Source organism: Microcebus murinus, chromosome 16, assembly GCF_040939455.1.
Source record: "Microcebus murinus isolate Inina chromosome 16, M.murinus_Inina_mat1.0, whole genome shotgun sequence".
Taxonomy (NCBI): domain Eukaryota; kingdom Metazoa; phylum Chordata; class Mammalia; order Primates; family Cheirogaleidae; genus Microcebus; species Microcebus murinus.
This window is the reverse complement of record NC_134119.1, coordinates 34,867,461-34,893,590: the sequence shown is the minus strand read 5'-3', so window position 1 is coordinate 34,893,590 and position 26,130 is coordinate 34,867,461. Positions and strand designations below refer to the sequence as shown.

At 53.9% G+C, this 26,130-nt stretch overlaps 1 protein-coding gene across 2 annotated transcripts in view; it reads right to left on the bottom strand.

Annotated features, from left to right (window-relative positions):
* The window catches only part of BPI (bactericidal permeability increasing protein), a 98,467-nt gene that overhangs the window by 14,157 nt on the left and 58,180 nt on the right, over positions 1–26,130 (bottom strand). For both annotated transcript variants that reach the window (XM_012755318.2, XM_076011115.1), the window contains exons 2-8: positions 15,909–16,072; positions 13,302–13,416; positions 11,894–12,022; positions 10,277–10,438; positions 8,991–9,054; positions 4,776–4,839; positions 3,262–3,353 (exon numbers count right to left, since the gene is read on the bottom strand). In XM_012755318.2, coding sequence (XP_012610772.1) covers positions 3,262–3,353; positions 4,776–4,839; positions 8,991–9,054; positions 10,277–10,438; positions 11,894–12,022; positions 13,302–13,416; positions 15,909–16,038 — 756 coding nt within the window. In that variant the 5' untranslated portion in view covers positions 16,039–16,072. The remainder of the gene's footprint in view (positions 1–3,261; positions 3,354–4,775; positions 4,840–8,990; positions 9,055–10,276; positions 10,439–11,893; positions 12,023–13,301; positions 13,417–15,908; positions 16,073–26,130) is intronic.

The window sequence follows — 26,130 nt, the reverse complement described above, 5'->3', positions numbered from 1 at the left end:
ACCGAGGCACAGGGAGGTGAAGTGCCTTGCAAAGGGCACACAGCGGGTTAGTGGCAGGGCCAGGAACTGAACTTGGGCATCCAGAGTCCAGTGAGCACTGGCCTAACCCAACCATTGGCTCAGCCCTCAACCTTGCCAATAAGCAGAGAAATTCTATTAAAAGAATAATGAAATTCTGTTAGTTTGTCTCATCTATCGAGCTAGCAAAATTTGAAAAGCGGTAAATCCTTTTAAGTGTTGTGTGCGTTTTCAACTGAAGCTTTCCAGCTTTTGGTGAGAGTGTTCGTATGCTGCTGGGGTTGTTTATTTTGTTTCTGAAGAGCAATTTGGCAACATGTTGCCAAAGCAGATCATTTACTTAGCTGAAAAAACGTTGAGCGTAAAAAAGCAAACTATAGATGGATACATATGGTAGGATATCACTTGTGTAAAATTTAGAGGCCCATAAAAAGCATAAAAACACAAGCAAGAAGGACATCATCAGTATGGTTTCCTGGGGTGGGGCAGGTCTGGAGTTAGTTCTACAATGTTTCACGTAAAAAGAAATCAGAAGCTAATATGGCAAAGTGGTAACATTTCTTAAATCTGGATGGTAGGTACCTGGAAGTGTGTAACACTGTATATCTTTGAATTCTCCCATCATTTAAAATCAACCAACTTGACATTCATAGTACAGAATGTAATGCAACTCTTAAAAATAATATAGACCTGTGAACTGACCAGGAACCATCTTCAATACCATCTTCCACTTGAGCAAAGCAAGTGGAAGAACAGTGTATATCCATTTGTGCAGATTATCAGCAAAATCTAAATGACTTTTCTTATGCATTTAAGTCATTCTAACACAATCCATGGTTTTCAGCAATCACCCCTGCCCAGGAGGTAAACAGGACCTTCTCTTTCACTGTGGATAATACATTGCATTTTGGTTTAAGCTTTTACTCTGTTGTCTCACTTAGACATACAGGAACAGTTTTCTTCTTCTTTTTTTTTTTTTTTTTCGTTTAGCATGCCATTTGATTCAGCATTTCCACTTCTAGGAAATATTCCAGGATGAGCAGCGATACAATTGCTTGCAGAAAGAAATGGAAAGAGACCAAACGAACATCCCAGAAGGGGGCACTGTCCACACACCTTGTCCCAAGCTGTCCACCGAAACAGCCAACAGCCGGTAAGAGGGTTGCAGGAGGATATTTCATGGAAAAATGTTCACATTACACACTTTTATTTTTAACAATTGTAAAGCAACATGTAGAATATGATGCATGCAAATGTTTGTATGTCTGTGTGTATTTCTATGTCTATATGTGAGTACATATGTTGCATTTATTCCTATTTCTATATTGTGAGTTTTATATTTGTTTCTATGCCTGTATGTGTGTATATTTGTCTCTGTGTCTCTATATGTGAATATGTGTGTGTGTGTGCATGTGTATTTTTCTCTGTCTCAGGATTGGAGGGATGTATCTACCCTATGCATTGACAATGCTTATCTCTGACTTGTAGGACTTGGGTAATTTCTCTCTCTCTTTCTATTCCTTCCTTCCTGTTTAGTTCTCTGCTCCTCTGTAGTTTCTAAATTTTCTTTTCCACACTGAATGTGTTTTGGAACAAACAGTTAACTGCACACACGCAAGCAAATCACCAACTGCAAAGGATCGGCGGAGGCACAAGCGGAATGAGTTCCAGGAGGTGGGACCTCCTCCGGCTGGGGCGGTGGGGACGGCCACTCTGGGAGAGACGACTGCGCAGAGACCCGCGTGGAGTATAGGAAGCCAGCGGGATAGAGGTGGACACCGGGAGGGGAGGGAGTTCCAGGCAGAGGGAACAGCTGGGACAAAGGCCCTGAGGTAGGAACAAGCTTGATGTATATTTGAGGAAGTGCAAGGCCAGTGTGCCTGTTTGGAGGGTAGCGAGTGTGGGAGAGAGTGGCATGAAATCAAACTCCATCCATCTGTCCATCCATCCATCCATCCATCTGTCCATCCATCCATCCATCCATCCATCCATCCATCCATCCATTCACCTACCCATTTATCCATCCATCTACCCATCCATATATCCATCTATCCACCCATCCATCTATCTATCTATCCATCCATCCACCCATCCATCTATCTATCCATCCATCCACCCATCCATCCATCTATTCACTCACCCATCCACCCACCCATCTGCCCACCCATCCATATATCCACCTATCCACCCATCCACCTATCCATCCATCCACCCATCTATCCATCCATTCACTCACCCATCCACCCACCCATCCATATATCCATCTACCCACCATCTACCCATCCATCTATCCACCCATCCACCCATCCATCTATCCATCCATTCACCCACCCATCCATATATCCACCTATCCACCCATCCACCCATCCATCTATCCATCTATCCACCCATCTAACCATCCATTCACCCACCCATCCATATATCCACCTATCCACCCATCCACCCATCCATCTATCCATCTATCCACCCATCTATCCATCCATTCACCCACCCATCCATATATCCACCTATCCACCCATCCATCTATCCATCTATCCACCCATCTATCCATCCATTCACCCACCCATCCATATATCCACCTATCCACCCATCCATCTATTCATTTATCCACCCATCTATCAATCTATTCACCCATCCATCCACCCACACACCCACCTTCCATTCACAAACCTACCCATCTATCCATCCATGCATTCACCCACCTATCTTCCCATCCATCTATCCATCCAGCAAATATTTATTGAGCACCTACTGTGTGCCAAGCATAGTTCTAGGTGCTGCACACACAGCAGTGAACTATGCAGTCACAGCGCCTTCTCTCTGTCATAGTGAGGGAGGCAGGCTTGATGCTTGATGTTCTGTGTGAGCGTTAGTAACGAAGCAGGACGGGGGCAGCGGGGAGGGCTGTTTCAGTGAGCGCGGTCTAGGAAGGCCGCTCTAGGGAGGGGACATTTGAGCAGAGGCTTGAAGGAAGCAGGGCAGAGCTGTGTGGCTCTCCGGGGGAGAGCACCCGGGCAGAGGGAACAGCGAGTGCCGGGGGACAGGCAGGCCGTGTGCCTTGGGAGTGGTGGGGAGGCCAGAGGGCCTGGAGCAGGGAGAGCCGGGGAGAGTGGGGAGGGAGGCGGCGTTGGGGCAGGTAGGAGGGGGCAGGTCATTGTAAGATTGTTTCCAAGGACCATGGGGAGCCCTGGGAGGGTGTGAGGCAGAGGCTTGCGGTCGTATGGTTCTTGGCGTAAGCCTCACCTTCAGGTGCCCGTCCAGGTACTCAGAGGTGGCTGTTGGAGGTGCCACCAGACGATAGTCGATCCCAGCCACAGCATCTATTTTGGCCATCACTAGAGAGAAAGGACATGGACCATGAGCTGGTTCCCATGGCAGCACCCCTGGGACCTGGGATGCAGGCTCAGCATTCCCTAAAATGGATCGAGAACTTCAGTGCCTCCTCCAGGAAGCCCTCCCTGGCTCTTCTTGTAGGAAAATGAGCCCACACCCCACATTCACAGATAGCACCTTCCTCCTTTCTTCCAGCAGCCCTGAGAGCAGCGGCTAGAACACAGGGTCAAGGGCGGCACAGAGAGACCTGGGTGCGAATCAAACCCTGTATGGCCCTGGACAAGTCCTTGCACCTCCTCCAGACCTCCTTTTGCCATTCGTAGCGTGGGGGTGGCACTAGTGACCTCCACCGAGGCTGGGAGGACACGCGAGGAGGTGAGTTCCCAATGCCCTGCACGCCGGCTCATGGCCAGGGAGGGCCGTTGCTGGCATGATAATATCCCGGGCCGAGCGCGCTGGGCCAGGTCTGGACGTCTGTTTCCTGGCAGTCAGCCGTGAGAGGGACACACACACACGGGCCCTCCCGTGGCGTCCTTCCCACGTTCGAGGGGAGGAAATTGAGGCTCAGAAACCCGAGTGGCCCGAGATGGCGCAGGAGGTGAGCCATGAAGCTGGGGCTCGAGCCAAGATCTTTTCCCTGCCTGGCGAGGCCGGGCCTCGGGTGCGGGCCACGCCCGGACGGGCAGGGGCCGCGAGCCAGCCGTGCGGGGCTCCACGGGGGGCAGCCCTGCTCGCCGCCTGGAGCTCAGGCTCCGAATGAACAAAACCTTAACTCCACACTTGCATCCTGCTCACGCCTCCTGATGGCTTTGTGACCTGGGACGAGTCTCGGCGCCTCCCTGAGCCTCAGTTTCCTCACACGTGAAATGGGGAGAACAACATCTATCTCCGTGGGGTGTGGCGGGGCCGAGGGGACACTGTCCTGAGTGCCTGGCGCATGGCGAGCGCTCAGCCAGAGGACCCTCCCCTGCCTGCGGCAGCTCTTTGCGGTTTACCAAGTGCCTGTGGGAGGGGGGAGATTACTGGCCCCATTTTAAGGATTGTGGAAACTGAGGTCCAAGGAGGAGTGACCAGCATCAGCTCTCAGGCCAGTGATTGTCTCTGGGCCCAGAGAGCTGGGGGCATTCGGCTGTTTGGTCCCTGCAGGGCTGAGGGAATGAGGGGGGTGCGGGCTGCTTTTCTGCCTCACTGTGGCCCTGCCACAGGATGGCCCAGTGTGGCCCTGCCACAGGACCTGGCCCAGTGTGGCCCTACCACAGGACCTGGCCCAGTGCCACCTGCCGCTTGAACATAACCCGCTCTGCCCATTCCCACCCAGGCCCAGGCCTATCTGGGAAATTTGCTGGCTCCATCCCACCCACGCAGCCTCTCTACCCCCCGCCCCCTGCCATCCCCTTCTGTCTTTGATCCCCACCAGCCCTCACCTGGCAGATTCTGGAAAAAAGGCTGCAGCTTAGATGACACAGAATTGGCCACTACTTTGCAGATCTAGGGAGAACCAAACAAGGGATCAGAGAGGGCTTCCCAAAATGGACAATGTCCTTTTGGAATAGTGGTCCAGAAATGCTGTGCTCTCCTTGAATTTTTCTTGAAAATTATGTAGCCAGTCAAGTTTCCCTTTTCTCTTTGGCCACCAGGAAGCTCAGAGTCCAACATACATCTTAGAAATAGTAACTGTATATGATTGCATGACCTACACATCTGTATTCTATTTCCTACCCTGGTGGGGGAACCTTCCTGAAGGGTACTTACGTTTTCTACTTTATAATGTGGGGCTTGGTTGTCTCTTTGTTTTTCTATTTTTACAAAATGTGGTTGTTTTTGCCTCATTTTGTGGAGTGAGGTGGTAAACAGACACATGTGAGGCAGCCAATGGCCAGCCTTCACTTAGCTGTGCTTCTGGGAGCAGGGCAGGCTCTCTGCTGAAGGCGGGGTGCACACCGTCCTCACCTTTGCTGTGTACGGCCAGGGAAGCCATTCCCTGCCCACCTCGTCCCGACCCCTAAACCCCAAGACTCACAGTGGAGCAAGCACAGGTCTGAGAAGACCTGGGTTGGGTCACAAGCTGGCTTTGCCACTGAGGAAGTGACTCCATTGATCTAGGCCTCTATCTCCTCATCTGTAAGATGGAGCACGGCGAATGATACTTTCCACTTGGTCTGTGCGCTCTGCCCTAGGACTGGGCTCGGCGCCTCGCTTTTAACCGGGAGAGCACAGCGGGACAACACCGTGAAACTTCAGAGGCAAGGACGCAAACGGCGGTGCAGCGTGCGCTGTGGTCTCTAGAAACGCTCCTTCTCCGGCCACTCCCGCCGGGAACACGGGGCGCACGTGGTGAGAAGCCCCCACCCCACTGGAGGAGCCACAGTCTCGGCTCAGGTCAGGAGTCCCAGCTGAGCTGAGCCTTCCAGACTTCCGAGCCCAGGCGCCAGGGATGTGAGCGGAGAACCCTCCAGAGGATTCGAACCCTGAGCTTTGGAGCCTGGCGAGAGGAGCCCGGGGCCTGGCGGAGCAGGGAGAAGCCCGGCCGTGCCTGCTAAGCCTGTCTCACGTCCTGCCCCACAGGGCCCACGGGCGTTAAATACGGCGGCTGTTTTGCCACTGCAAAGTTTGGGCTGCCTGTTTCGAAGCGACAGGCGGCTGGAGTGTAGGGTGACAGTCGCAGCCTTCCCTGACCAGGAGCTGGGCCGGGTGGTGCTGGGATAAGCCCCTGCCTCGCCCTCCCCCATGGCCCACGCACGGCCTTCCCCGCTTTAGCCTCCGTCCCTGCCTCCCTCTGCCAGGCAGCCCCGGCGTGGGGCCCGTTCTTCTGGAATGCTCCTTCTAGGGTCCACGACCTCACCCCTCCGCACTCTGCCCCAGCTTTCTCCTCTGCTCCTGCCCGCCCGCCCCTGCGCCCTCCCCGGCCACTCCAGGCACATGTCTGCCCCCACGCAGACGCTGCAGGTGCCACACCCCCGTCCCTGAGGTCCCCCCGCCCAGGTCACGTTCCCCTGCGCACCCCAGCTGCCCCCAGCTGCCCCCAGCCCCAGGACCTTCTCTGCTCTCTGGACCGTGCTCGAAGTGCCGGGGCGCTCGCGTCCCCGCAACAGCCCAGGGGACGACCGCCCGGCGTCCTCGCTGCTCTGGGACAGTTCTGTGAGCCCCAGGTGCCCACAGCAGCAGCACACGCCTTTCCCTGTCCCCTCCCCGCCCAACAAACCGCTCGCACCCAAACCCTGTGTCAGCATCTCCCTGGGGAGCCCACGCCAAGTCACCTCCGCTGCTCCCCACAAGTGGCCGACACCCCGACCTTGCCTGGCAGCCCAGACTTCCCTGAGCTCTGGCCTGGGGGCCCCACTGCCTCCTGGACAGCCGTCCCTGCATGTCCCGCCGCCTCCTGGACAGCCGTCCCCGGGTGTCCCGCTGCCTCCTGGGCAGCCGTCCCCGGGTGTCCCGCAGGTCCCCAAGGCTGCACATCCCCAAACAAAGTCCACAGGTTCTTACTCCTCCTATGGCTGACCAGAGGTCACCTCCTACTCCCTCCCCTCCTTCCCTACTGTCAATCAAGTTCTTTTACCTGGGGATGGAGGGAGGAGGGAGGAAGGAGAAGGGAGGAGGGATGGAGGGAGGAGGGAGGAAGGGACTGGGGTGGGGCAGGCACTGGGCCTGCACCTGAAATGGCTCAGGGAGGAGGGAAGGAAGAGAAAAGGGAAGGAATAAAGGGAGGGAGGAAGAGAATGAGAGAGGGAGGAAAGGAAGGGAGGGCCGGAGGATATGAGGGAGGGAAGGAAAATATCTGTGTCCCTGGAGGTGTTTCTGTCGTTAAGGCTCTGGAAGTCCTGAGACCTGAACCTGTGCCTCTTCTCCAAATGGCCCCAGGCTGAGGGGCGGCACAGCAGGCAGTGGGGCTCCAGCTGGACCCCTGGGCCACCCCCGCGTTGCTGCCCGCTGCTGACCCTCGAGGGCCCACAGACGGCTCCAGACCAGGGCGCATGGCGGCCCAGCTGGAGCCTGGCCGGCTGCCACCCCCTTCCCTCCCCCCACACTTAGTGCAGACTCAGTACCCGCCCCGCACTCTGGACTCCCTGGGGGCGCACTTCCAGCTCGCCCCTTCTCTGTTTCCAGCCACTCCTGACACTTCATTCATTCATTCATTCAAGCCAGTACTCTCTTCTAAACAAGATATTGTGATTAATAACCTCACCTCTGAGGTGGGGTAGCCTGGATTTGAATCCCAGCACTATCACTTCCTCTTTCTGTGTCTCAGTTTACTCATCCGTGAAATGGGCATAATCATGACGTCTCCATCATATGGGGATTAAAGGCTAGAATCCACAGACAGAGCCATTCGCACATCGCCGGGCTCACGGTCGGCCCTCAGCAGACGTGGCCACCACCACCATCACCCTCACCATCATCACCGCCACCATGCTCTTCACCGTCAGCGGCAGCAGCAGCACCATTACTTTCTAGCTTGGCTGCTACAGAGGGGCCCCTTCTGGGGGGCTAAGAAATGATCGTTTCAATTGTTCCAAATGTGAAATAGATCTCAAGCCCGCCTCGCGCTGTGACTCGGCTATACGGACGGCTGCTGTGGGTGGGCGCACTGTCTGCATCATTCCCTGAATCCTTACAGCACCTCGGAGGAGAAGGTTTTCACGTCCCCATTTGACAGATGGTGAAACTGAGGTTCAGAAAGGTGGAGTCATTTGCTCAAGGTCACACAGCTAGTTAAGCCCCGAGGCCAGGACCAAAAGCGAGGGATTCTGACCCTAACACCCATTCTATAATCTTAACAACCATGCACTGATTTTCTGTGTTTAAACTTTTGATACCATAGCTTCAGAGAGCTGATCTCACTTGGCCGACATCTCCCTACAGCATTTTCAGCGTCTGGCCAGGAGAGCGACGCCTCCGGCTAGAAGACTGCGCACACCTCCCCGTCTCCCTGCCGCCTCTCGCGGCCCCTCCGGTCCTCCCCACGGCGGTCAGCGGCATCGCTCTAAAGCGCAGACCTGGCCAGGTCAGCCGCTTGCCTAAAACCTTCAGTGGCTCCCCATCGCCTCCTGGAGAAAGCCCAAGTTCATTTGCCCTTTGAGCTAGGTGATCCTTGGAAACGGATGGTTGACTATTGGAAAATTGGCTAAATGCATGGGCTCTTCTCTCAGCTGGAGAAGCTAGCTTGGGGACTTCAGGGTGTGGGCAGGGTCGGGGGGCATTGGCTCCCGCCTCTCTCCTGTACCGGTTCCGGGCTCAAGGAGCAGGCCAGGACCGGGGTTTGGCCCGCGTCCAGGCCTGCGGCTGCATTTGTTCTGGGCAGAGAGCATTCGGAGGGGCGGGGGGCGGGTGGAGGAAGGAGCCAGCAGGGCTCCCAGGCCGGCAGAGCTGTGGGAGGACAGGGGTGCAGGGACAGTGGCCCCTCCTCGGCAGGGAGGGAGGCCAGGGGAGGGCAGAGGGGGTCCCAGCAGAGCAGGCAGGGGTGAGAGTTTGCTGGCGGGGTCAGGAGTGACTCTTTCTGGGTCTCTAGTGGGCTCCTCAGTTAAGCAGACACGACTGGCTTTTTGAGCTGGAGCTGCGGTTGCAAAGGGCCGTGGGGACGGCGGAGTGCCCGGGCCAGCGCGGAAGTGCCCGCGAGGGAGGAGACCCCGCCCTCCTACCTTGTCCTGAATGTTGTTTCTGATGGAAGATTCAATCTGTTTGCGGAAGAGTCGGATCAGCCACCTGGAGGTTGACATGCGGGGACATACGTGAGGCTTTCCAGATGTCCCTGGGCCGGATTCAGGAATGGGCCCCGTCTGGGAAGCTGTCCTCCCTCCTCTAAACAGGCCCTGGCACCCTCAGCCCAGGGCTGCGACTGCACAGCCCCCATTAAACACGCCTCCCCATGCTTTAGTGACCTGCTCGTAAGGTTACCTCCTTAACGGCAGCTCGGCTGGGCCCCTGCCTGGGTCTCAGCCTCATTCCTCACCACCCTCTGCTTAAAACACCCCCTGTCCCCAACATCGACCTCATTAACTCCTACTTACTCTTTTCATCCCAATTCAAATGGCATTTCATCCAGGAAGACCTGGCTTGCCCCTAGGCAGGGCCGGATCCTCCTGTTCTATGCAGTCATAGCGCCTTGTTCCTCCTTTCCTCGGGTCTTATCTCCTTTTGTAATTCTGTATTATTTTTTTTTATTTTTTTGGAGACCTGAGTCTTGCTCTGTCACTAGAGTGCCGTGGCGTCAGCCTCGCTCACAGCAACCTCAAACTCCTGGGCTCAGGCGATCCTCCTGCCTCAGACTCCCAGAGTGTTAGGATGACAGGTGTGAGCCGCCACGCCCGGCCTCCTTTTGTAATTCTGGGCGAGCTGTTCATTAGTTCAGTGACTTGGTTCCTGGTTGTCTTCCCCAGTGGGCTGGAAACTTTAAGAGGACAGGGCTGCGCTGCTGGGACTGGGGTGGGCTTGGGCTCACTAGTCGCTCACTATGAACGCTTAGGTGAGCTCCTCTCCTCTCTGTGCCTCGGTTTCCTGCCCCTACAATGGCGCGCTCCCGGACTAGTCTCATAGAGTCGTTGTGTGCTTGAAGGAGCTGTGCCCGTGCTCAAAACAGCGCCCGGCACGTGGCAAGCCTGGGACCCGTGCCAGCTGTGACTCAGTGTGTCACCGCACGCCGCACAAGCCCGCGCAGAGCTGACGCTCCGTGGAGAAGTGTCGGGTGGATGGATAAATGACGCCTACAGATTTGTGCCGAGGACAGAATTTAGCGGGTCTAGACAGTGCTTAGCACGAGCCTGGGGCGTAGAGATGCCCAGCGAAATCTGCCGAATGAACACTGAATGCACGAATTACACCTGGAGACAGGGACAGTGTCTGCTCCATCTGTGGCCCCCCGAGTGCAGGGCTGACTAGGCCAGCTCCCCGCTCGGTCCCCTCCCGACCACGGCCCGGGAGCACCTACCCCAGCCTGCTGCCCGCGATGTGCACGCCCACGCTGCTGATGTGGCTGCTGCAGCCCGAGCAGGTCACCGTGGCCTTGCCCGAGGCGGGGTCGCTGCCCACCCGCACGCCGGCCGAGATGGAAACGCCCTCCACCGTCAGGTCAAAGTTGCCGCTGGTTTTGCTGAAGGAACACAATGACACGGAGCAAGCCCTGTCTTCCCCACGGCCATCCCCACTGACATGCCAACGGCCCGCCCGCGCCGGGAGGTGGGTTTCACTTTTACCTCCCCGCCAGGGCGAGGCCGTAGGGTGCAGACAGAGGAGGCGGCTTGCCCAAGGTCACACAGCAGCCGAGTGGCACAGTCGGGCTTCCGACCCTGCAGTCCGAGCCCCCTCTGCCTGGCAGAGCCCTGCTCTTACCCACTGCCTCGGGCCCTGCCCTTGCTGTGTGGCTTTGGGCATGTTTCTGACCCTCTCTGAGTTTCCGTTTCTTCACCTAGACTCTGAATCGCCGGTTGGACCCAGAGTGTGCATCTCAGCTTTGCTACAAAAAGCCTGGCTGTTTGAAGCCAATGGCTTTAATTAATTAATGCACCCCTTAATAAATGAGTGAGGTTAATAACTCCTCCCGCGGGGATGCAATGCATTTTGGGTAAGACGGTACACATGAATGTGATTTGTCAGCTCTTCCATAATGCGATGAAGTCTTGTGTGTGTGTGTGATCGATAAGTGAAATGGTAGATATAAAAGAGCTCGGGTAGAGGATTAAGCAGTTCCCATTGTGGGGAGCGGACAAAGCCAGCAGCCCTTGTCAGGGAGGGCAGAAGCGTAACTCTCTTCACGCCAGGTGGCTGCTCCTCCCTTTTCTCCCTAGATTCCCCGTAAGGGAGACTTTCCTAAAGAGATTAGTCAACTGAGCCGCTATTACTATTCGGCAAGGTCCCTGCGTTTAGATTCGGGGTTGTGTAACAGTTTGGATGGTTCGCCCCAATCTTCACCCCTCCCCGCACTCGTACCCTTCCCATCGCCTATGGGGGGCGGGGTGCGTTTCCTTGCCCTTGACTTTGCCCTTGAGTATGTGACATGATTTGGCCGAGTTCGGGGCCCAGGCCTTCAGAGAACCTGCGTGCTCCTGCCGTCCCGTTTTGCACCTCTGCTACCGCCAGCGCCACGCTCTGGGCAGCACGCTGGCCCAGGGAGGAGGAGGAGGAGACAGGTGTGCAGCCGAGCCTCCCTGCTGAGCACAACCTGGAACGGCTGAAGCCCGGCTGACACTCAGGTCCGTAAGTGATCATTAGTGATCATACGTGCTTGTTGTTTGAAGCCATGGAGTCCGGGATGGCTCGTTAGACAGCAATAGCTGACTGATAAAAAGAATGCATGAAAGGTCCCCGGCTAGCTTTCCACCCTAAGCCACGCGGCCTTGCTGGTGTCCTGCATCACGATGAGGACAAATGCACAGCTCTCAACCAAGGGTTATGACGAACCTTCTTACGTGAAAAACTCCCCCAGGAGCCCCGTGGTGACACGTGGTGACAGGTAAGGCAAAAGCTGGGCATTTCTGAGACGCTGGCTCTAATCCCTCCCAGGTATGGGCAAGAGGACACCCAACACCCCCCAAGCATGGGAACGTACATAAAGCTCTTTTGTGCCTTCCACTTTCCGCTTATCTTGACGCTGGCATTGCCGATGAAGAGTTTAAGGCCCACGTCGGGCACCAGGATGACCTGGCGACTGGGAAGCTGGAACCCACGGACGTTCATGCTGCAAAGGAGAAACGTTCAGTCAGCCTCCAGGCGCCCACAGGAGGGCTCGGCCCCCCACCCGGCCCAGGCCCGCACCCATATGTTCTAGGAGCCCAAAGCTGTAACGGCTGCCTTGGCAAACACATGAGCCCCGCCGCCGGCGTGGCTTGGGCCTTGAAGTCAGACAAATCTGCATTTGAATCCCGTTTCTCAATATGCTACTGTGTTACCTGGGGCATATCATTCAATTACCCTGATCCTCAGTATCCTCATCTATAAAATGGGCACAATAATCTCTATCTTGCAGGGTATGTGATGATCTATGAAGGTAGCAAAGGTTATCTCCTTGACTATAAACTCTGCATAGGAGTGGGGTGTGTCTGTCCTTTTTCAATTGTAGCTTCAGAGCCTGCTGCGTCAGACGCACAGAACGTGCTCAAAATATCTGTTGAATGAACGGGCGTAAAAAATTCCGTAGAAGACATTTATGGGCTTTCTGCCCAGCACTCACACCTCCTTATGGTGATAACGGAACCGCTATTTTATTTTTGGGGAGCCTCTCCCCACATCTGTTCCATGCCACTCCAAAGAAATTTGACTTCCCCCCTATCTTCAGGGGGTGGAGCCTGTGACTTAGGCTGAGCCGCTAACGTGGTCTATTCCCCCGGCCACGGCCATGGCCACGGCCACAGCTCAGGAGCATGTACGCAACCCAAGATGGGCCAGTCACGGTGAATCTTAGGGCTTTCGCTGGAGTTGCCAGGAGAAGGTGCTGCCCTTCCCCAGAGGGAGAGTGCTGGCATCGGGGCCGGTGGCCCTCGTACCTCTGGAGGGGACACTTTGCCTGAGAATTAGGCCTGTCCAACAAGGCGACACTGAGAGGTGGCAAGAGAGAAACAGGGCCCAATGACATCTGAGCCTGCCTCAAGCTGAACCCGAAGTCAGAGGGCTCCGGGGCTTTGGGTCACGTGGGCCAATGCACTCTGGCTTTAGGCCATTTAGGATCCGGGTTTTCTGTCCTTGAAACCCCCCAAATTCTAACTGATACATGGGCCTGGCATAGAGTTTTGGGGTTCGTGACATATCGCCTGGGAGTCATGGTGGGTGCCAGAAAGACAGTTTTTGTGGCTTCCTCCATGCGCAGCGTGGGGGCTTGGATGCCCTTGGGATGGCGTAGACAGCGACTTTGGGACCCTAAACTGCGAGTTAAGGAGTGTGTGGCTCTGCACGCCAGGTCCTGGTGGCCCCAGGACACTGCAAGTCCTGCATGCTGGGGGCTGAGCTCTCACAGGCCTTACCTGTAGAAGCTATAATTCCCTTTGCCCAAAACCTTGATTTTAAACTTTCTTGAGTAATTTGGAATCTTGATCTTCTCCAAGTCCTTCTGCAGCACGGCCGTCCCCTCTTGGCAGGCTGCGGGGAGAGCACAGGGGGTGACCATCAGAGACACGGCCGGGGACGTACAGCTGTGGACGCGCGGCCCCTGTCCATGGCACAGACAGCGGGACTGGACGGGTCCAAGACAGGGGGCAGTTGAGGCTTCCTATGAAAGACCCAGAGCTCTGCGGGTCATACTGCCTTTGGCACTGCACGAAAGCAGCCACAGACAACATGTAAGCAAGTGAACGTGCCCATGTTCCAATGATACGTGGTTTATGGACACCGGAATTTGAATGTCATATAATTTTTCACATGTGCAATATTCTTCTTCCTTTGATTCTGTTCAATCATTTCAAGGCACAAAATTAAAGACTAAAAATCATCCCTGCATGCGTCCTGCAAGTATTTATTGAACACTCACTTTGTTGCTTGCTCTGTGCTACGTCCCCACAGACGCCTCACCTTTCTGGGTTTGGGACTCTCACCACAGGACCTTTGCATATGCTATTTTCTGCTGCCTGGGAAACTCTTCCTTCCCACATTCACCTGGTCAACTTCCGGTTGGCTAGATCGCCACTTCTTCCAGGACCCTTCCCTGACCCAGCAGACTAGAGCAGGCCCCCTTGCTATCATTCTCGAGGTGTTGTGGGAGCCCCCTTTGGGGCCCGCATCACCATTTGTCACAGTACACATCTACTCACGTGACTCCGGTGACCGACCGTCTCCCTCCCCTGCTAGGTGGAAGCCCCCACCCCCCCCCAAGGTCAGCAGCAATGTCACTTTTATTTACTGCTGCGTCCCCCACAGTTACCGTAGTTCCTGGCGCTTAGAAGGCATTCGATATTTGTTGGATAAATAAATAAATGAATGTCCCAGCGGCAGGAATTCTGCCATCAGTTGTGATGTGGCTAACAGTGTTAGAGAACCCATTAAAAGTCAAAGACGTTCCTTGAGAAGGAATCAGTAGTAAGATGACAGAGCCCAGGCTTTGTGTTTTCCAAGAGCCAGTTAGGAAATAGCAATCATAATCACATTTTCAAGGTCTCAATCTGTGCCAGGCGTGGTTCTATGCTGCGCACATGTATTTGTTGTTGAATCGGAACAACCCTAGGAAATAGGCCCTGTCACTCCCCCCATTTCACAGATGAGGAAGCTGAGGCTCAGAAAGGCGAGGTGCCCTGCTCAGGGCCACATAGCTGACAAGTGACAGAGGTGGGCTTTGAACCCAGGCCTTCTGGTCCCAGAGCCCATGCCCTAGGGAAGGCCTTCTAGGGGTTTGTGGTCACTGCTTGGCAGGGGAGGAAAACATGGGTGGCCAGGATCTCTAAGTCGGCAGGGCCAGGCCTTGAAGGGTCTCAAATGCCATGCCAAGGGTCGGGGCAGCTTCTGAAGGCACTAGGGAGCCATTGATAGTGTGCATGGGGGTGTTGCAGGGGGGCAAACAGATTTGCTGCATTTCAGAAAACCCACTCTGATTGCCACATGCGGCACAAGTAAAAGGGGAAACTGAGGCTGCTATGACAGAGCATGAAGAATTCTGGGCTTAAGGCCTTGGTTGAGCCTCTGCTCCCAGGAAGTCTTCAGGGCCACCACAGCTCTGCGTTTGGGGCAGGGACATACTCATTTCTCCTAGCTCACGTGGGGCCTCTGTCTGCACTACAGGATTCAGAGATGCCCTGCCTGGGCTGGGCAAGAATTCAGGGGTGGAATCCCAGGTCCCCCTGAGCCTTGTCCTGTTCCCCAGGGGTACACCAGCCGCGCACTAGCTGGTGAGGACCCATCTTCCCCTTGATTTGTTTCTCTGGGGCTGGGCATCACCCACTGTCCTGCAGGTCATCTCTCTGCCACCGGGAGGCAGCATCGAGCAGCCCCGTGTTGGGCGTGGGTCAAGACCAGAGCTCAACTCCAGCCTGCCCTGGGGACAGCAGCAGTGCAGCCCTGCCAGGGTTGCAGAGAGGACAAACGAGATCACGTGTGCAAAGCTCCTAGCGCAGCGCCTGGCGCAGGTCAGAGCAGGTGAGCAGGGGCTGCTCTGTGCCACTCTGTCCTCTGGGCCTGGATGAGTGGCCTGGGGGACCCTCTCTGGATCACCCAGTAGAGAGAGTACTGCGCACAGTACGGCGCAGCCCCTGCACTGGGGAGAGCACGCAGGAGTGCCCTCCCCACTCCCCCGCCCCTGCTCAGCCTCCTCAGCATCTAGAGGCAAGTGGCAAGGTTGAGAACCCACCTTGGAGAGAGAAGGGCCTAGAAGCCCGAGGTGGGCATTGGGTAGAGGGAAGGAGGGGGCCATGAGGACCCTCAGGGGCCTGAGCACTGGACTTGGAGTCCTCTAGACCCGCACTCTGCCACTTCCCAGCCCTGTGATCTTCGGCAACTCACTTGCTTCCCTGTAAAACAGGGGTAATGGGACCTATTTTGCAGAGCAGCGAGTATGCCGGGTACTGAATCTAAAGGGCTGCACACAGTAGGTGCTCAATAAGTGCTCTTTGGGGACGGGAAGGGAGGGAAGGAAGGCATCCAGTTACCATAGTCCAGGCCCTTCTGGGAGATCCTGGCCACGGCACCAGGGTTGATGGCTGCTGTCATGGCCGTGCCCACGGCGGCGAGCACTGCCAGGAGTGCCCATCTCGGCGCGTTGTCAGGGCCCCTGGCCATGGCCTCCCTCCTCCTCCAGAGCAGCCAAAACCTCAAGGCCTTGGAGGGGAACCAGGGACCTATAAAGGAGCCAGCTGGGGAAATGCAAGTCAGTACAATGTGGAAAGCAGGAAGGAACCTGGGTGGGGGCGGGAGCGGGGGAGGGCGGCTGCGGTTCTCCATCATGGCTGGGGCCCCGAAGCAGCCAGAAGTGGAGCCTGGAAGCCTCACGTGTGTGCATGCATGCATGTAAGTGCATGTGCACGCGTGTGTGCACGTGTGTGTGTTGGTCCCCTCCCTAAGCACCCCCATATCTAAGCCCCCACCAAAATGCCCCCATCTAAGAACTTTCTTGAAGCTGGGTGGTAGGTTCCTGAGGGTGCATACTTTTCTACTTTTGATTTCTTTGGTTTTTCCACAGTAAAACATTTAGGAAAACAGAACCTTTAGCATTTTCTTGTCCTGAGAGGATGTAGTGGTTAATGACTGAAATGCTCAAATTTTGGAGTCTGGTATCTGGACTGCATCTTCAAATCTTAGCTCTGCCACTCTCTAGTGGTCTGACCTTAGGCAACCCCTTAATCTCTCTCAACCTCAGTTTCCTCTTCTGCAGAGTGGGGAAAAGAAGAGTACTTTCCCTCCCTGGGGGGTTGTGAAGACAAAGTGAGCTTTAAACCCTACAAAGCATTTAGTGCAAGGACGCTGCATCACATGCAGCTATTAATATTACACCGATTTCAAAAGTAATCCATGTTCATTGGCCAAAATGTGAGAAAGAAAAAAGAGAACAAAAACTATATATGCAATTCCCTCTTCCAGAGACAAGCCGATGTGTATTTTAGAGTGTTTCTCTCCCTCTCTCTCTTTTGTTGGTAAGAGGAGTTAGTCCGAGTTTGTTTCTCTTTAACAAACAAATATGGGATCACACTGGTCAGTTTTGTAAAGTTCCCTTTTTTCAATAAATAATACATAGTGACGTTCTCTCCCAGTATCGAATATTTCGTAGCTTCCGCATCCCACGGTTTTCTTAACTGAGATTCTGTTTTTACACCTTTCACCCCTTCCTTTGACAGGTGTAGAACCCGAGGCCTTGCAGGGTGTGTGCTCTTCCCAGTCACCCAGCTAGCGACTTGCTAGCAGAGCCAGGATCACAACTGCCCACCAGGCCATCCCACACCGGGCTCCAGTCGGTCCCAAACCCCACCCCCGTTTTCCAGACCGCTCCCTGTCTGCTCAGCCTCTGTCCCTCCCTCTGCAGCAGCCTCATGCCCAGGGCGGGCGGGAACCCCACCGGCAGCCTGCTGGTCGCCATGGTGATGAGAGGAAGGGCGGCGCTGCAGAGGGGGCAGCGGGCTCCTCTCCCGCTGGGTCCCCATCAGCCCCCTGGAGCCTTGTCTCTCAGACTCTGATTTTATGAAAGTCTAATGAAGCCCTCCGAGCCTGGGGGACATGGGCCCTTCTGAGGGGTTTTTTTCTTTGTCTTTTCACTTGGTTCTGAAAGGGTCTCCCTTTCTGCTCCCAACTGGAATCCTTCTGGCTTGCTTAAGAATGAAAACAGTATACAGAGCTCCTACTACGTGCCAGATGCATTACATGCGTTATTTCCGTGCCTAAGCACAAGAGGGAGGGATGGTTCTTCCCTGTTTTGGAGATGAGCAAACTAAGTCACAGAGCAATCACCGTCACTGTCATGGTCATTGTGTCTTTTGTGGAGAGAAGACTTTTCCCATACCTGGGCAGTTGCCAGGAAGTCTTGTCACCCCAGACCATCATCCTAGCTCTACCTTCCCTTCAGCAGCCAGCACCCCCAGATGTAGAGGACTGACATATATTTTCCTAGTTTAAGAATTAAATTTGGTAATGTACGTGCTCTGCCCAGAGCATTTAAAAGTTAATATGTTCCGGACAAGGCCCCTGTTGCCTTGAGGCATAACTAAAACAAGGTGTTGCCTAGAGGCCTAACAAAGGACCTGAGTTGCAGGTAAGCAAGAGCTACCCCGCCCCACGGCACTGGGGGTCTGGAGGCCACACGATAAACACATTGTTCCTGTGATTGCTGCGTACACCCCATGAGATGGCTGGTTAGTCAATGACGGGTAAGACCCCTCAAGAGAGGGGTGACCTAAGCCAGGCACAACCACCAGGATTCAGCCGAAGATCTTAGGGGATCACCTTAAGAAAATGTGGGGGCCGGGCGCTGTGGCTCACGCCTGTAATCCTAGCTCTTGGGAGGCCGAGGTGGGCGGATTGCTCAAGGTCAGGAGTTCAAAACCAGCCTGAGCAAGAGCGAGACCCCATCTCTACTATAAATAGAAAGAAATTAATTGGCCAACTGATGTATATATATATAAAAAATTAGCCGGGCATGGTGGCGCATGCCTGTAGTCCCAGCTACTTGGGAGGCTGAGGCAGAAGGATCACTTGAGCCCAGTTTGAGGTTGCTGTGAGCTAGGCTGACGCCACGGCACTCACTCTAGCCTGGGCAACAAAGCGAGACTCTGTCTCAAAAAAAAAAAAAAAAGAAAAAAAAAAGAAAATGTGGGGATGAGAAATGCCCCCTGTGACTTGCCTTGCCCATCCTTGCTAATCTCAGTCCGTGATCTATGCCTAGTGCCTACAGCAACCACCTGGAAACCTTGAGCCAGGGGATATCTGCTTCCCTAAGGCTACGTATTCCGGAATTTATGGCCATTGCTGCAATGCCTGGGTGGTTATGTACAAGGAACTAACTTTAATTTTTTAGAGTATAAAAATAAAACTGACCCGGAGTATTATTACTCGAGTCAACCATTTATACGTGTGTCCACATTTTTCTTTGTGTTCTGCATTTGTGTTCTGTGTTCATCCTCCGTCCTGTAAAGGGGCCACGACACCCAGACTCAGATGGCCGCATCTGTACACACAGGAGAGCTCTAAGTAGCAGCCAATGCAGATTGATGACTTATTGTAAGATTAGATTTTTGAAAAATTATCTTGCACAATTTTGAACACCTCCGGCTCTTAACTGCCCAGAGTTCCTGAGTCCCCCCAGGCCCAGGCAGATGTCACGTCTGTGAGGGTGTCAGTTAGAAAAGGAGCATTAGGATGAAATCACATGACAATGACTTAACATTGCTGTAAACCTGGAATCTCAAAACCAGCTGGTGAGTTTCTGAACAAGCCATCTCCTTCCGTTGATGGCTCTTGCCAAGCCAAATCCAGATGAGCCCACTGGTGACTCTAGCCTCCTTTTCAGCACTGCCGCTGGCCATGGAAGTGCCCCACTGCTTCAGATCTGACCCTCTACTCTGTATTGGTGACAGTGTCTTCAGCCAAGTGTCAGAAACCCCCAACTCATGTTCACTTCAACAATAAACAAATTTATCATCTCAGGAAGTCCAGAGGAAGGACAGGTTTGAGATTCTGGTAGATTCAGTGGCTAACAGACATCTACAGGATAATCTTTTCATCTCTCTGCCCTGCCATCCCAGTGTCTCAGATTTGCCCTCACACTGACTTCTTCTGTGGTCACAAGGTGGTTGTGGCAGCTCCAGCCATCACATCTAAACAGGCTTCTTTCTATGTATCCTACTCTTCTCCTTTCTCCTGCTTCCACTTTTTTCCCCCTAAAATTGTTATAAAATATTTCAAACATATAGACAAGAATAGATTACCTAGGTTTATAAAACCTTAACATTATGCCATATTTATTTCATATAATTTCTTTCTTTCTTTCTTTCTTTCTTTCTTTCTTTCTTTCTTTCTTTCTTTCTTTCTTTCTTTCTTTCTTTCTTTTTTGATACAGAGTCTCACTCTGATGCCACAGCACTCTAGCCTGAGCTAGAGTGCTGTGGCATCAGCCTAGCTCACAGCAACCTCAAACTCCTGGGCCCAAGCAATCCTCCTGCCTCAGTCTCCCGAGTAAAGCTCGGACTACAGACATGTGCCACCATGCCCGGCTAATTTTTTCTATGTATATTTTTAGTTGGCCAATTAATTTGTTTCTATTTTTAGTAGAGATGGGGGTCTCACTCTTGCTCAGGCTGGTCTAGAACTCCTGAGCTCAACGATCCGCCCGCCTCGGCCTCCCAGAGTGCTAGGATTACAGGCGTGAGCCACCGCGCCCGGCCTGTTTCATGTAACTTCTTTGAGTTCTATGAATTATGCTACATGGATAGATATATGTAATCGTGATCAGGATATAGAAGACCACAATAAGACTATATAAAACTTCTATCATCCCCGAAACTCCCCTGCCATCCCAATTCCGCATGGCTTAAATCACAAGGAAAATATGTTAACTCAGTATGAATTCACAGGTGGAGTGGACAAGACATGGTTAATTCAGGGGCTGGTTCTGTCCATTTCCATGCTCTTCTATCCTTAGGCTGTTGACTTTTTTCCAGAAGAAAGTTGGTTGGGTTTAGAGCCAGGCAGACCTGCGTTTAGGAGCCTAGCCACGCTACCTCCTCTGCGTGAGTCTGGTCAAGTTAAGACGGGGAAACAGTGCCTGTCTTGGGGGTGTTCTGAGGATGAAATGAATCGATTTGCACAGGATGCTCAGGAAACAGTCACGATTCACCCGTCATCACTTGCTGGCTGGAGAGCCCTGGAGCTTCCAGGAGCACATGACAGGCACTGCGGACTGAGCTCTTGCTCCTCTGGCCTCTGGGTTTGGGCTGGGTACCTGCAAAGAGAGAAGAATCCACGGTTCCCTTTGCCTCTCTGAGCTTCCACTTGGCCAGATGCTGTGGGACAAACCGCCACTCCCTGCCTTCAGCGAGCCCCTGGCAGCACAGCAAGAAAGCTCGGGTGTGGCCTTGAGCTTCACACACCTGGGCTGCAAGCCCAGCTCTGCCGCTTACTCGCTGTGTGCCAGTGGGCTTGTCGCTTAACCTTGCTGAACCTCAGTTTCCTCATTGTCCCCACCCTCCCTCCTTGGGCACAGATTTTCCTTAGATCCACATGCTGAGGTTTATCCCGGGACCACCCCTGTGGTCAGCGGGGGCCCTGGAATCCTCTCCCTCCCCCTCGGCCCCTTCATCCTCCAGCCCTTCCCGCCCTCCCCCACCAGGCTCCCGCTTCCCTGGGGCATCCGGTGTCCACTGTGTGTTGCCCTTCTTTGATCCTGTGCTCCGAGGGGCTCCTGGTAGATCCTGGACGGGGAAAGGGAGGGGAGATCTGGCCTCGAGGTGCAGAATCTGAAAGACGATCAGACATTCTCACCACGGCATAAACTCTGGAGAGGGTGTCCGCTCTGCCTCGTTGTGCTAAAAAGAGTGTCTGCCTTCTTCCCAACTTCCAGACTCATAAAAGGGCTCCCTTGGGTAATCTGGTCTGGAAGGATGCTAGCCTCCAAGGGGAGTAGGGTGCGGGCAGGTGGCTATTATTATTATTATTGGATATGCAAGATATATCCAACAGTGAATAGATGGAAGAGGAGCAGAACCCAGAGCATAAGTTCCAGACCTTGAGTGTTTGTGAAGTAGGACAAGCTCAGCCTGGCCTGGCAGTCCCCCAGGGCTTCCAGGGGGAGGTGGCCCACTCAGCACCTGGGGCTGATTGAAGGAGGGTGGCTTCTGAGACCGAAGGACTCAGCTCTGTACAAAGGGCAGTTTCTGGATGAGCTGCAGGCTGAGGGAAAGGAAAACAGAAAGCAGAGTGGGCTCCTAGGGGTGGTGGGAAGGAGGGCATCTCTCTGCCTTCTTTTATTCTGAAACAGAAGAGCAAGGGGAAGAGCTTCGCCTGTGTCCCAATGTTGGCTCTCGGCAGGCCTGGCCTTCTCTGGCCCAAGGGACGGCCACCACGGGAAGAAAAGCAACACAGGAAGAAGGGCAGGTGGCAGTTGGCAGTTGCCAAGGGCGGTTGGCAGTTACCAAATACCAAGTGGCCTCCGACACTCAGAGAACTATTGCCCCTCAGCCACGTTAGGAAACCGGTGTGTGCTCAGCCCAGCCCCAAGAAGCCGAGAGCTCGCCCCAAAGAGAACTTCTGCTGGCCGAGAGCTGCTCTGGCCCTGCCCTGTGGCGAGAAGAGTCTGGGAACAGGGACAGGCTGGGATTAGCCAGAGGTCGGCGAGGAGCAGAGCCTGGGGTTGAGCCCTGGTTTTGAACCTGCCCTTTATAAAATTAATAAAGGGCCGTAAGGTGAGCACCGTGGTAGGGGCCTGAGCCCTGCAAAGGGACAGGCACAGTTAAAGCAGGTATGCAACCAGCCATGGTCCCTCGCTTGCTTTCCTGAGCCTGCTCACTACTCAGGAGTCACATAGCTGATGGGCACGAAGATGCGAGCTTCCTTCATTGCTCCATAGGTAACCCCGCCCTTGTGAGACCTAAGCCTGGTCTTTGAGATATCCTCCAGGCCCCGTGTTCTGGTGGACTAAGTGACCCAGCCAGACCAGTGGCCCATACCAGGCACCAACTCAAATGGTCTTGGGACCTGGGAGCTGACTCAGCACAAGAAGACGATTTCTGCTTCCCGACCTTAGGAGTCCACCCCCAGCCAGTCAGCAGACCCAATTCCCTAACCCTTTGTCTGCCAAACTATCTTTAAAAACCCTGGCCCAAAAATTCTCCGGGAGGCAGATTTGAGAAAGTCCTTCTGTCTCCTTGCGTGGCGCCTGTGAGATTAAACTCTCCACTGTAAGCCTGCTGTCTCAGCATATTGCTTCCTCTTGAGCAGCGGGCAATGAACCTGGCTGGGTGGAAACTGTTTTGCCTGTACTTGGTGATGTGAACTTGGACCAGTCTTGGTTCCTCTCTGGGCTATAGGATCTTCATCCGTAAGAACGGACACCATCTTTGAAGGGCTTAATCCACAGCAGAAACCAAGCCAAGCTCTTGGCTGGCATTCTCTGTTAATACTCACCCAACCTTGAATGTAGGTCTCATTGGCTCCATTGCACAGATGAGAAAATTGAGGCTCAGAGAAATTAAATAACTTACCCAAGACCACACAGCTGAGAAGTAGCAAAGGGATGTTGGGGGCTCTAATATGAGGGAAGGGGGCACTTTCTGTTCAGTTAAGTGACAGAGATGACTATGAAATGCCAGGACTCCTGGAGAAACGTGGGGGGAAGTGTATTTTGAAGGCAATGACAAAAAACCAGGGACACCTAATGTGACCATGATTCTACCCACAGGTTGGTGAGGCCCAGGGAAAAAAAAACCTCCAGGGACCTATCATTTCAAGCTTCTGTGCCCTTGACCATGCTATTTCTCCCACCTGGATTCCTTTCCATACGTGGAGAACTCCTATACATGCTTCAAGGTCCCGCTCAAATATCACCTCCCACGTGGAGCCTTCCGGGTACTCTGGGCTCCCTCCAGAGCCTGTCGCCATAATTGCCACCTTGTGTAATTGTCATCTGTTATAATTGCTCATTTCTCCATCTCTCAAAGGGTGGAGAGCATAGATTGTTAAACCAGGGCTCAACTCCCGCCTGTCTTGCTTACAAGCGGGGAGACCTAGAGAAAGTCACTAACCACTCTGAGACTGCTTCCTCTTCTCTAAGACAGGAGTGATAATGTCTGCTTTGTGTGGTCAATGTCAGATTAAATAACCCGATGCATTGCAGCCGGTGGTAGGTGCTCAACTGGGGTAGGCATTTCTATTATAAGTTTTGGTTTTTAAGTCTGTTAAATTTTCTTGTTAATGTTTTTAATTTTTTTTATTTTGAAGTAATACCGAACTTACAGAACAATTCCAGAAGTAGTACAAAAAATTCCTATGTAGATTTATACTCAGATTGTCCAAGTTATTAATATTTTACTACATTTATCTTATTACATATGTACATAGATATGAATATATAGGTGTATATATCTAAATATTTTTAAGAATCATTTGAGTGTAAGTGCAGGCACAATATTTTAATGTGTATTTCCTGAAAACAAGGACACTCCTGCATAATCACACACAGACATTAATACAGTATTACCTTACCAACTAATCCACAGCCGCCACTCGTGTTTCACCCATGGTACCAGTACTGTTCTGTATGGACCCAGGATCCAACCCCGGATCTCCGGTTATAGTCACTTGTCATGTCTCTTTAGCCTCCTTTAAGCTGGAACCGTTCCTCAGTGTCTCCGTGTCTTTCATGATGACATTTTTGAAGGGGACAAGCCAGGTCCTAGTAGAATGTCTATCAGTTGGGGTTGCTGATGTTTCCCTGGGATTGGATTCAGGTCATACACTTTCTTTCTGTTTTTTTTTGAGACAGAGTCTCGCTTTGTCACCAGGCTTAGAGTGCCGTGGTGTCAGCCTAGCTCACAGCAACCTCAAACTCCCGAGCTGAAGCAATCCTCCTGCCTCAGCCTCCCGAGTAGCTAGGACTACAGGCGTGAACCATCTGTTGATCTGGCCCCAGGGCCCCAGGGCCCCAGGACAACCTCCTAGGATGAGTCCCAGAGCTCTCAGCGTGCCTGGTAGACCCCACGAGGAGGTGGGTGCTGGAAGGTGTCCCATAGGGAGTAGATGGGTGGGGACCCACGCAGATCAGGGCCTGGCCCTGGGTCTGGGTTACCCACACAGACAACACTGCCATCCCTGGTCGATTGTAGGTGCCAGGTGGGACTTAGAAAGTTTTGGGGAAGGTCCTTTAAAATGTGGGGCACCCTGAGGCATGGGGTTAGAGGCGGGCTTAGCTTGCCTGGGGTCGTGGTAGATGCACTCCAGTTCCACCCGTTCTCAGCCAGACCCTGGGAGTCTTCCTCAAGTCCTTCTCTCTCTCTCTCTCTCCACCCCTTGATTACTCTGAAGTCCAGACCTCAATTCCTGCCACCTGGCTCCTAGTGGCTGCTCCGGCCCCAGGTGCCCAGTCTCCAGGCCGGCCAGCCCCAGCCACCAAACAGATGTCTCTGAAGCCCAAGGCAGCACCGTCCACCCTTGGCTTAGTGTCGCCAGGCCCATGGGGCCCTCCACGCCCCACCTGTCAGTTCTCCAACTGCAAATTCTAAGTAGAATTCCCCAGGAGTGGCTAACATACAGATACCCGAACCCAAGCCCTGATTCCTGAGCAGAAGGGAGGTAACAGGCTTTGGAATCCTCCAGTTGATGCTACACTGCAAGAAACATTAACCTAGAGGAATGACCTTGAACGTGTGAAGCTTTGTCATACCTCCAAATGTTCCCACCTCCCGGAGTGCTGCACCGTGTCCTCCAGGGAGCCTTCCCTGACTCCCATGGCGTCTCATGTTGGTTCCATGCTAAGTTTACAGCCCTTGGCCCGCCAGCCTGCGCCAGGGCACAGCTGTTACTCTTTGTTGGGGGCACAAATGCTGACCATGAGGCCCAATTCTACCCCACTCCCACCCGTTAACAAGGATCACTACCGCGGCCAGCCTCAGTTTCTTCATCTGTAAAGTGGGATAGTCATGCCAGCCTCACAGGGCTCTTCAGGAGTCGTGTGATGACGTGTACATGGCACTTGGCAGCCGTCTGGCACTGAGCAGGTTCCTTCCCCCTTCCCTCCTGGGAACCCCAGTTCCTCCCACTGAGGGCAGGCATGGGGGAGCCCCGCAGTGGCTCAGGTGACTGAATATATTCAGGCTGGGGTGCTCGAGGGGGGTCTCCCAGGCCGGGAAGATGCAGGGCTCAAGCCCTCCTCTGTGAGGAAGACGAGGCCCTCCTGCACGTGGGGAAGGCAGCCAGGCCCAGGGACACTTCCTGCTTGCTCAGCTGCTGCCTCATCTCCTGGTTCCCATAAACCTGTGCCTAGAAGGACTGTCACCATCAAATGGCCAGTGTCCTGCAGGAGGGTGTGACTGAGCTAAACAGATGCCTAATGGCAAACCCCAGGTAACCGGCTGCAGGGCAGGGCCCAGAGCAAGCCAGTCCCTCTGCCTGCCGTGGTGGGGGTGGGGGGCAGCACCAAGCCCAGGTAGGACATGGTTCAGGCAGCAGGAACTGCCCCCTGGAGCTGGCATCCGTGGTGACCTAGGACAGGTGTGGGGGAGGGGCAGGCCGGGTGGGGGAGGGTGCATTCCCAGGTGGCTGCAGTGTGGGATTGCAGGGGGGAGGGTGATGGGGCTGGGCCAGGGGGCTCAGGCTTTGCTCTTCTTCTTGGAGGCCAGCAACCCTCCCTGTGTTTGTAAAGCACTGATTGAGAAAAAGCCACTGCAAATTTAGCAA